General features: G+C 38.2%; 2 protein-coding genes across 2 annotated transcripts in view; one reads left to right on the top strand and one right to left on the bottom strand.

Moving 5' to 3' along the window:
- The window catches only part of LOC138022972 (U6 snRNA-associated Sm-like protein LSm4), a 2,866-nt gene extending 1,771 nt beyond the window's left edge, over positions 1–1,095 (bottom strand). Inside the window, exons 1-3 of the mRNA XM_068870007.1 lie at positions 1,060–1,095; positions 930–971; positions 12–110 (exon numbers count right to left, since the gene is read on the bottom strand). Coding sequence (XP_068726108.1) covers positions 12–110; positions 930–971; positions 1,060–1,065 — 147 coding nt within the window. The 5' untranslated portion in view covers positions 1,066–1,095. The remainder of the gene's footprint in view (positions 1–11; positions 111–929; positions 972–1,059) is intronic.
- Positions 1,096–1,134: 39 nt separating this feature from the next.
- LOC138022969 (prolyl 3-hydroxylase OGFOD1-like) overlaps positions 1,135–10,853 on the top strand; it is a 14,310-nt gene continuing 4,591 nt past the window's right edge. The window contains exons 1-9 of the mRNA XM_068870002.1: positions 1,135–1,310; positions 1,437–1,456; positions 1,553–1,701; positions 2,319–2,365; positions 3,414–3,517; positions 5,218–5,310; positions 5,605–5,631; positions 5,906–5,997; positions 9,695–9,823. Coding sequence (XP_068726103.1) covers positions 1,165–1,310; positions 1,437–1,456; positions 1,553–1,701; positions 2,319–2,365; positions 3,414–3,517; positions 5,218–5,310; positions 5,605–5,631; positions 5,906–5,997; positions 9,695–9,823 — 807 coding nt within the window. The 5' untranslated portion in view covers positions 1,135–1,164. The remainder of the gene's footprint in view (positions 1,311–1,436; positions 1,457–1,552; positions 1,702–2,318; positions 2,366–3,413; positions 3,518–5,217; positions 5,311–5,604; positions 5,632–5,905; positions 5,998–9,694; positions 9,824–10,853) is intronic.

Raw genomic sequence — 10,853 nt, 5'->3', positions numbered from 1 at the left:
TAATAACTTGCCCTGGAAGTACAGATGACTTCTCTAAGATTTATATTCATCCAGTTATCACAGCTCACAAGGTGTCCATTGTAGGTTTCTCCATTTTTCAATTCAACCAACTGAAAGTTACAAATGATACTAAAAAAACTCAAGATTCTTCCATGATTGCGCAGTTTCACAGGTACTTACTCTTTCTTTAGCATAAGACTTAACTGCGAGGTGATGTGTTACACAATTCTACACCCCAGAAAATGCTGAATTTAACAAATTGATGTCAGTTTTTCACGCGTCTGTCCTGTTATTGATCATGAATTGCGTCACAACATTGTCAAAGTAGCTGTGGATCCATTCATTGTCAATAACAACAGACGCATGAAAAACTGACATCAATTTGTTTTTTACGACGCAAGCAATATCGTGTCATTATCGCATAAATTATAAATTTATGTGTCTGTATGCTTATTGACAATAAAAATTAGCCAATTAGTTGATACACACTGATGAGCGTAGTAAATCGGTCAGTGTTAAAACGCAGACTGCAGACCAGGGGTAAAATGCTGACTGAGGTTATAACGTAACTGTTGAAAAAGCTCAAACCCCTTAGAAATGCTAATCGTAGGCCTAATTAGGCCTAAAACAATATTTAGGCTTAACTGTTAGCATTTCTAATGGGTCTGGGCTTTTTCAACAGTTAAATTATAACCTTCTGCAGTCTGCGTTTTAAATACACTGACCGCTTAGTAAATGTTCCAGCATTCATCAGTAAATTGCCTGATTTTGTTTTTGCGGTCTCATACATCTCCTTTCAAGCTTCTCTAGCCAGGGCGCCCAACGGCCTTTCAGGAAATGAAAGCTAACAAAGCAAAACGTTTCGAAACGTTGTTAAGCTTACGTTGTCTGAACGTTTGCAAGACCTGTAAGCTTTATAAATTGCTCACCATGGGATGGTTTTGTGCTGTCCGTAAAAGAGAAAGAGGTAGCTAAGATTGAAAAAATAATAACCAGATGTGCATAAAAAAAAGACTAAAATTTTCAGAAATTCTTGCAGATTTTCACAAAGCAACTCACCACCATATTGGATTTTTGAAGCAAAGTGAGGTTACACAGCCGCACTTCGTAGCCAAGCCTCAAGAGTTTGGAACGCCTGGTGAAAATTGCACATCTCCAGCAAAAATGATATCCTCGGGAAAAAGAAAAGGAATTTCCTCAAATTCGGAATCAAAGAAGACCAAGCAGAAACGGAGGGCTTGGAAAAATGATCTTCTAAGCAACTATTTTATGGAAGAGGAATTTAAGGTTAAATTTGCCAAAGCTTTCAGGTTTGTGAAGTTAAATTTAATTTGTACACGTTTGCGAGAACTGTACAAGCTTTCAGCGTGATATAAAAGCATAAAGAAACAGCTGACACCAAACTCACACTGGTTATATTTCTTCAATCCATTCAGGAGGCAAGAAAATTTAAGTGGTACGTATGTGTGCACTCTTATACTTATCATTTTTCCTTGCATTTTCTCATCACGTTACATTTTTAACTTATAAATTTATTACTCATTGTTGATAGAAAAAGGATCAGTGATACATACAGTGCCGTTTAAGTGCTGCGTCATTCCAAATTTTATCTCAGACGAGGATTTTTTGAACAGATTAGAGAGGGAGTTGCTGGAATTAAAGTTCTTTCAGAAGTCAAATGATTTGTATAAATTCCATCAGGTAAACTTGTTGATCAGTCACTATTTGAGATTGGAAATTTAACTCATTATAACAGGAACGCTTCTTGAGTGTTAAATGGGCTAGTCCTGTAAAAAAAAAAAAGAAGAAATGTTAAAAAAGGCGGTTACATCTTTCATTTTTTCTTGCATGGTTGAGGGCTAGTACTTGGGAATCCTGAGAACAGGCTTTTTTAAAGAAGAAGAAAGTGTTCTATGTTAGGGTGGTCAAACATTTTTTCACTGCATGCATGTTTTGTATTTCAGCTTCTATTGCAAGGTCTCCTGTGAAGAAAGTTTTCTTTGATCTTCAAAAGAGAATGGGGCCTCCAACAACTACCCAAAGAAATCAATAGTATTATAATTATGTTGTTGCTGTTCTTTGTAGTTTCATGTACATTGTCTAGATGCATGCATCATTTCCCAATGAAGCCAAAGAAATCACAGTGTATAAGTTGCACTTCCCAAGGTGGCAAATTGAAGCCAATGAAAATATAGGATATATCAAATGTTCCAGGGGAATTCAATTTCTAATGCGGAGGCTTGACTGACTTTATAACTGGGCTGCCCCCTTAGGTGTAGGTAGCCCTGTAATTAACACTAATGTTTTTGTTTATTTAGAGTGATGACCTGAAGAAGTCGTCCAGGTCTCATATTGCTCTTTTGAGGTGTGTCATAGAAATGATCTATAATGCTTTGTAGATCAGATTCATGAATTGAAATTTTGCAGTGCTAACATAAGAGTGGACTTACATGACAAAAGCAGTGAGATTGTTGTCAAAATGAGGTCAGCTCCATTTTCATTTTATTTCACACACCAAATGAAAAAGCACGTCTTTGTAAATTATGCAGCTTATGTGTGGCCTCCAGCTTTGATTAGTGATTAGTTTCTGTGTTGTTTAATAATATGATCTCTGAACCCATTAAAGGGGTGGTCATGTTTACTGCCTTAATACTCAAATTGTATATGGTGTTCAAGCAATTTTGAAATCACTGGGTGGACCTTCCATAGGCATTCTTTTATTTTCTCCTTACAATAAATAATAATCATAATCATAATCATAATGATTATCATAATTCACACTTACTTACTGGTGTATTATTAAGGCCAAAATAAAGGAGTTTTTTTTTATACTGGAATGATGCTTTATTGGCTTGTTCTTCTGTTACATCATTGTAATTAAAATTTCCAACTGGTAGAAGGCTAAACAGTCAGTGAGTTACCAACACAGCCAATGGGTTGAATCATACAAAACTCCAGCTTCTTATCAGAGAAGTATAAATCAAGCTGGGACTTGTCTACCATATCTGAGCCTGATGCCTCTTATACTAGGTTATGCTTCTTCCTACAATGTTTTTCCATGTGCTTCTATCTTCTTTTTTTGTGTTATAAGTTACTGTGTATGATTTGATTGAGTTTATACCGTATTACAGTATGGATGGCTTCTTAAATCAATTAACTGACAATTCTTGACATTCTATCACTAATAATTGGGTTCCTGGATTGAAAATGTGTAGACACGTGTAGACACGTGTAGAATGGCCAAGCATGTAAATGTATTCTTTACAATATTATTAAGAAATAAACTATCTTCAGATTTAAAATATGTTAATTTGAAGATAATTCCAATTTGCATGCTCTTTTCTCCCTTTTAAGCCAATGTCTGCACCATATAGTTCATTGATCTCAGATTTTATTTTATCTCATTTGATTAGGAGTGCTTTGTATAATGATTTTCGACTATGGCTTCAAGATGTAACAGGGTTTAATGATCTAACAGATCAAGTGGACATGTCGTGTGCCAAGTACAGACATACAGGTACCATATTGTATCATATTTGTATTTACCTTGAGACTGTACAGGGGCCACGGAGTATGTTTGAAAGTGGGGCGGCTAGATCTTGGTATATGTACAAGTAGTGTAAATTACTCAGTCTTTGATCAAGCTGAAAACAAAACCCCCTCTTTGCGGCCCTGCTGTAGAGTATGTGTAGCTTGTAGAGGTATGTGTAGCCGTAGAAGAGCAGCGCCAGCAAGAATATCAGCATGCACATGTCTGATGACACTTGGCTGCTACTTCAAGCACATTCCAATGCAACAATTGTCAACGTTTCTGCAGATCCCGAGCGGGTCTGACTTCCCACACGAGAGCCTGTTTGAGGCCCGTTTGAGGCCTCAACTCAAATACAAGACAGTCATCTTTAACAACAAAGGACAGCCATTATTACATAGCTATTATCTCAGTCAGAGAATTTACCCTCCTAACCATAAATTATTACAGAGAAGGGAAGAAGGAAGGGAAGGAACTTTATTTAAGTGTCTAGTCGTTCTAGCGCTGGAGCACTAATTGGGTACACTGTAAACTGAAATTAACAATTGACGCAAATTAAGTGAAAAATTATGTTGGTTTTTGAGGAGAGGGGAAAACTGGAGTACCCGGAGAAAAACGTCTCGGAGCAGAGTAGAGAACCAACAAACTTAACCCACACATGACGCCGGATCCAGTAATCGAACCCTAGCCACATTGGTGGGAGGCAAGTGCTCTCACCAATGCGCCATCCCTGGACCCCAGAGGACAGAGCACAACAATAGGAGCTCTATTTCCTACTGTTCATGAATGCAAGTATTGTTTGAAAAAAGGTGGACTGAAACCATTGCAAGAATTTCAAACTTTGAATTACTTTGGAAAAGATTGTGAAGTCAACTCCACAAATGTTTGATGTGGAATTGCATTGCATGTACACTTGACCAGGTTTCTTAACCCATTGAATCCTTAGGTGCCACAGGACACCCACAGTTGATAAAATTGTCTGGCATTATACAGAGTAATATCTGTCCCACTCCGAGGGGTCAATGAGTTAATGGAGGAGACATACTGTTTTTGACTGATTGTAAAGTGCCGCATCAACTTGTGTGAAACCCATTTCACACATGTCCTCTAAGAATTTGTTCCTTTTTAAAATATCATTGAAAATTTGCATCTCATTTGAATCAAGAAATTATTTTGCTAAAGTTCATTTTTTAATATGGACTTTCCAGTTGATCTGGTGGCGTAATTTGGAGGACTGGGAAGAAAAAATTTAATGCCGTATCCCGCACAGCCTTAGGTGTTGTTTCCAAACTTCCTGCAGTATTTCCATCACCAAAACTCAACAGATCATTCCGTGTGTACCACATTTCCTGTTACTGAATGAAAATTCAAGTAGACCCGACGAGATTTAACCTCGCTTTTGCCATGTTGAATTCGACAATAAGGTCGTGCGCGGTTGTGTGATATGGCGTTAAAATTTTTCTCCCCAGTCCCCTAAGTTATGTCACCAGATCACCTGGTTCAAACAAGAAAATTAAAATTTTCATGTTATGGGCACTTTAACTCATTGACTTCTGTGAGGCACCCCAGGACTTCCCCAGTTGACAAGGAAATTGCCTGGCATTAGACAGAGTAAAATCTGTGAAGTCTTACTGCCAGGGGTCAATGAGTTAAATGAGTTCTTTAAAGTTAAGCTATCTTTATTGAAGATGTCCTTTTGTGTCATGATGACGAGCTGGAAGGAAGGAGAATAGCATACATATTTTACTTGGTACCACCTGATTGGACAAATAATGATGGAGGTATTTAAGTTCATTTCTTAGGCATTTTCTGATGTAATGACAGTTCTTTTACATTGTAGCAGACACATTATTACTCTAAACATAAACTTTCCTATGTAATACATGTGAAATTTAATGGTTTAATTCACTCCAAAATAAAAGCAGACCTGATTCAAATTCACTCAATAAAGTTGTTTTTGATACTACATCAATGATCACAACATTTCCTTTTGTGCAAATAAATGTAGAAAAGGTCTTCGAAAGATCTATTGTCCATATATCTGCCTAACATGTACAATACATTTTTATTTGTAGGTACTCTTGATCTTTTTTGCACAGATGGTAAGTGTGTACATGTAGGGATTATAGGGTTATGCTCATGTGTACATACTTTTCAGAGGTTTTGTAACCAAGTGTTGAGGTGTGAATGCCTAGGAAGAGCTGATCCTCTCTGACCTTTCATAAGCTGTAACAACTCCTAAATAAACTCTGCATAGATATTTCAAGGAACAGTAAAAGTGCCCTGCTTCAGGAAGTATTTGCCTGCCACCAAACAAACCATTTAAAAGTTATCAATAAATTATTAATAGTTTCCTGTTTTATTTGGATTTAACAGAACATGGCCAGCCAGATCAGATAACAACTTCCTTAGTTCCGCAGTGGAATTCCTTGGTTTTCTTTGAAGTGACTCCTGTTTCTTTTCATCAGGTTGCTTTTTTTTTTTTGTGAAAATGAATTAAGTCTCTGCTTCCCCTTGCAGTCTTACTTTAATACAAGTGTGATAGTCTTAATAATAATAATAATAATAATAATAATAATAATAATAATAATAATAATAATAATAATAATAACGATGATAATAATAATAGTACTTTATTGTAAATCAATCAATTAATACAGAAATTATTAAAAACATAAAAATATTCTGTTCCAATTATTATAAAAACCCTTCAACTTCATTGTTCATTTACATTAAAAACAAAAGTCCAAAATATACTATGATTATACATGTCATTTTAAAAGACTCCTAAGCAGCCTTCACTGTAGCCCAGTTCAATGTTTGCATCTGGATTCCGGTTTGAAGCAGAACAACTGCCTCTTATTGCCATAACAGATGATCATATCAAGGCAAAAGATAAGGTGCATGGCATCATGGCAAGTGTCACACCATATTCTGATTTTCGCTTCTGTGCAAGTAGCTCGGCTAAGTGTTTGTATGCAGCAGTTGTCTCTTTGCCCATTCCACCCGTTGTTGAAAACACAAGTGGATTGAATACAGCATATTCGACTTCCCTTATCCTGTCACCATACTCCCTCTTCTTCGCCATCTCTTGTTGTCTATACAGTGCGGGGATATTGGTACTGCGGTAGCTTGATGCGTTCGGGTGAAAAACCCTAACGTCAAAAAGTGCATCTTGTTGCCGACTCCAGAATCCCTTTGCTCTGATATCTAACCTTGTTGGCCTTGCGTGGTAGTATGATTTCGCCTGAAAGTGATTGCAGCTGTGGTTCTTTTTCTACATCTGTACATACTTCTGTCAGCCACGGGGCAGTTATATTATCTCTGATCTCACTGTGCCTTGCAATTGGTCGTCCACCATAGGGGCATGTCATGGCATGGTCTGTTGAAAAAGCTTTTCCACACTAACAGTGATGGGGTACGTTTTTCGTCTGTCATCCATATTGTAAATTGAGTACATCACGAAATTCTCCTTTGTTTAAATTGAAGCCTTGATCTTTTAATGGCAATACCGATAACCACGACGATGATCCTTTCTCGCTAAGTAGATCCATCATTCCTTTGGTGGAGATAGACTTTCTCTAATTTCTTGAACCGCACTTTCCGTTTCCTGTTGCTTTTGCTGCTGCAAGTCTGTCTTGATTGATTGTAGTTGTGTTTTACTAAATGACTCGCTTTGCTGAACAATCATATCTTTGAGTGGTTCACTGATCTTTTGTGAGGCATGATATTCTCCACTTGGACTGATTACTGGTTTAATGATATTTAGATATTTTATTTATTTTCTCCCAAAACGTCTTCTTCCTTGCCTTCTCCACCCACATCTTATACTCATTCTTCATTTCTCCCTTGGAATGCAATGTCTTTCCAGCAATCTTCAACGTGCACTCATCACTCGCCTTGACATATCAAAACAGACGAAATTCGTCCTCCTTTACGCAATCGTACACTCAACGTCTGTTCCTTCCCAAGTTTGTACCCAGTATTCTCCCTTATCAACAACATGGTGAGAGGGATCATCGCAAGAACAAACAACAGTGGAGACAAGGATTCCCTCCAGAACATTCCACATTCGACCCCCCACTTCACTCAACACTTCCCCGTTTGATGTCAGCACAATTTTCTAATGGCGCTCACACTTCCTCACAACAAATGCTTCACATTGTCAGCCACCTTCATAGTTTCCAACACTTCAATCCACAAATGTGGCACCATATCATAGGACTTCTGATAATCTATCCACCCAAACACCTTTTCTTCACCCGAGCCTCTATTAACACCTCCTTGTCCACCAACCCAACTAATCCTTTCTACCCCACAATCTCTTCCTACACACCTTCTGCTCATCTGAAAGCAACCCATTACCCTGCAAACGTCCATACAGCTTCTCCACCAATATCCCAATGACTAGCTGAAGTCCACATCAACGGTAAACATGTAATAAAATATTGGTCTGTAGTTGCTAGTCACTGTTCCCTTGTCATGATCCTTCTGTATCAACACTGTCCTCCCCTTTACCATCCACCCCGGCACCTCCCCACTGTCCAAACAACCCTGTAGACTCACCAAAATTGCCCCTTATAATGACTTTAACCTCTTAAACCAAAACCCCCTGAACACTATCCAGACCCGGAGCTCTCTTCGAATTTGCCATCTTCCGGATTTCATTTTCCACATCTTCGACACTAATCTTCACTTTCTCTTGCTTCTCCACACTGCCCATCCTGTCACTCGCTTCATCCCATCAGTTAGCATACTTGTCATGCCTCTTGTCCAGAGACTAAATACCACTCTAGAACCTTGTCCCTCCCCTTCATTTGATGCTTGGGTTGGCCCCAAGTTTGCCTTACCCCCATTTCCTTGTACAACTCTCGGATAAGGATGATAAGCCGGAGGTCCCGTCTCACAACCCTTCAATGTTCATAATCCTGTGGGACGTAAAAGAACGCGCACACTTGTCGTAAAGAGTAGGGCATGTAGTTCCCGGTGTTGTGGTCTGTCTTCTGTGGTGTATCATGGTTGGGAGGGTAAATGCTCTAATATTAGCTACACCAAGCTTCTCTAAATATCCGAGGGTAAATAAAGATATATGATGATATGATGACAACTGACTCTGTTTATTCTTGAACAAGGGTTCATACAGTTGTCTACAAAGCACCAAATTCTTGTGCTCCCAAACTGGATCTTCCTTTTCAACAACAAACTCACTGCAACCATCCCCTTCTCAACAACCTGATACCAAATATAATAGTAAACTGCATAGTAATAATGATAATGATAATAAATAAATAAAATATAAGGAAAATAGAAAAAAACTTAAAAACTGGATTGAAAAAAGGTGCAGTCATTTACAGTGTGCTCATTGGATAAAGAATGTGGTGTGCATGGGTGCATTTGGATGATCTTGTATGCAGCACAGCAGTCTTTGGCCCTCTAAGATCTGTATGTACATGAATCAAAAAAAGATGTACCATAAAAGGGAGACGAGCACAAGGGAATTACCAACTCCATCTTCTGGATTTCTATCTTGTGGGTAGAGGAGTCTGAAAAGACCTGGGAAGAACCTTGGCTGCAGTGGCTCTCAGAACTGAAGGTTTTGGCTCAAAGAATTTTGTCAGGGTGGCACTAGGCCTTATTCACGATAGCCGCCATGTTGGTTTTCAAATTGTCATGCAAATTAGCCATGTGTTATGCTGGGGGGGCAAACATTGGAAAAAAGGCAAATTGCGGAAAATCGGCTCGTCAAAATATTGAAATAACATTGCTAAAAGTACATTTTAGAATTTAGAATTAAGTACCTTTTATAATAATTTTATCTCTTTGACATTTTGACTTTCTACTTTGTTATCTGCTCATTTTTTACTAAAAAGCATCAAAGTAACTTGTGTAATCATTCTATTTTACTACGTACCGGTAGGTGATAAACATTCAATGAACGCGTGGCTAAGATGTTCGTTATAACCTCTCAAACTTGTGTTGTTTGCCCCCTCAGAAGTGTGTAGCTAATTTGCATGATAATAGCAAATCCAACATGGTGGCCATCGTGAATAAGGTCTATTAGTTGATGGGAGCAGTCTTTGTGTTTGATCTTCACTTTACTCTTTTTTCGCTGTACCTTGAACATTATAGGAAGGCACAGAAAAAAATACATTTATTTTGGTGTAGGTGTCTGAAGTCTTGTCACTCAATAAAACACGACTGTCTATCAGTGGATGGTTTCATGGTGATAACATTATCAGACCAGTACCCTATCAAGAACCAAATCCTAAGACGATAGGACCATGTAGTTTGAAGGTAACTTATTCAACTCAAATACGGAAATATGGGTTTTAATATGGCAATAAATTGTCCAAACTTACATATAAATGGTTTTTCCCTTAATATCTCTTAACAAAACGTCATGGGTTATCATGTACAGTGCCGGAATAAATGGTTTTAAGTAAGTGAAGTACGTTAATTTTATAAGCAGAGATGGTGCAGTGGTGAGAGCACGCGCCTCCTACCAATGTGGCCTGGGTTCGATTCCAGACTTGACGTCACCAGTGGGTAGAGTTTGTTTGTTTTCTCCTCAAATAACCGAGCCATTATTAATGAGTTGTTTTGATTTGATTTCTGTACAGTGTCCCAAATTAGTGCCCCAGAGCTGAATATAGTTGATAATTAAATAAAGTCATTGTTACCGTAGAACGAGTTCAATCGAGTGTCGTAAAAACCCAAACCAAAGTAAATGATTATTACTTTGGCCAATCAGAAAAGACGGAGACAATCCAGTAAACCATGCAATCAAAACTTGAAGTAATTACATGAAGCCAACATAAAGTGCGGGAAAATGTGCATGCGCAAGCCATGATTGGTTTTGGTTTCACTTCTGATTGGTTGAAAAAGCTGCGCGGGAACTTGGAACCAATCACTGAGTGAAGTAATGCAAAACCAAAGTAACTCGCTAATTATTTTCGACGCTCAACTGAAAACCACACTTTTTATTATTTTTAGGCATCGTTGATGTATTACTCATCATTCCATTCTTGTCACCAGAGCCTCGGATCGACCCAAGGCTCTATGTAGGAGAAGACTCTATGTAGGAGAACGTGCTGTGTAGGGTTTTTATAGCCAAAAATTGGCTCTTTGAACCTTATGGCGCCTGCTCACTCCTTGTGCTAATATGAATGCACCAGTTAGAGACGCTTTTGATTGTTCTTTACGAAAACCAATTAGAAGACACTTTGTTTCAGGGCTCTCCAGAGCTCTTCTCTCCCTCAGTCAAGAGAAGAGCTCTGGGGTCGAGATTGTCATCATTCAAGCTATCTTCTGTTATTAAATTTTA

Source organism: Montipora capricornis, chromosome 11 (assembly GCF_036669925.1).
Source record: "Montipora capricornis isolate CH-2021 chromosome 11, ASM3666992v2, whole genome shotgun sequence".
Classification (NCBI taxonomy): Eukaryota; Metazoa; Cnidaria; class Anthozoa; order Scleractinia; family Acroporidae; genus Montipora; species Montipora capricornis.
This window is presented reverse-complemented; position numbering and strand designations above follow the sequence as displayed.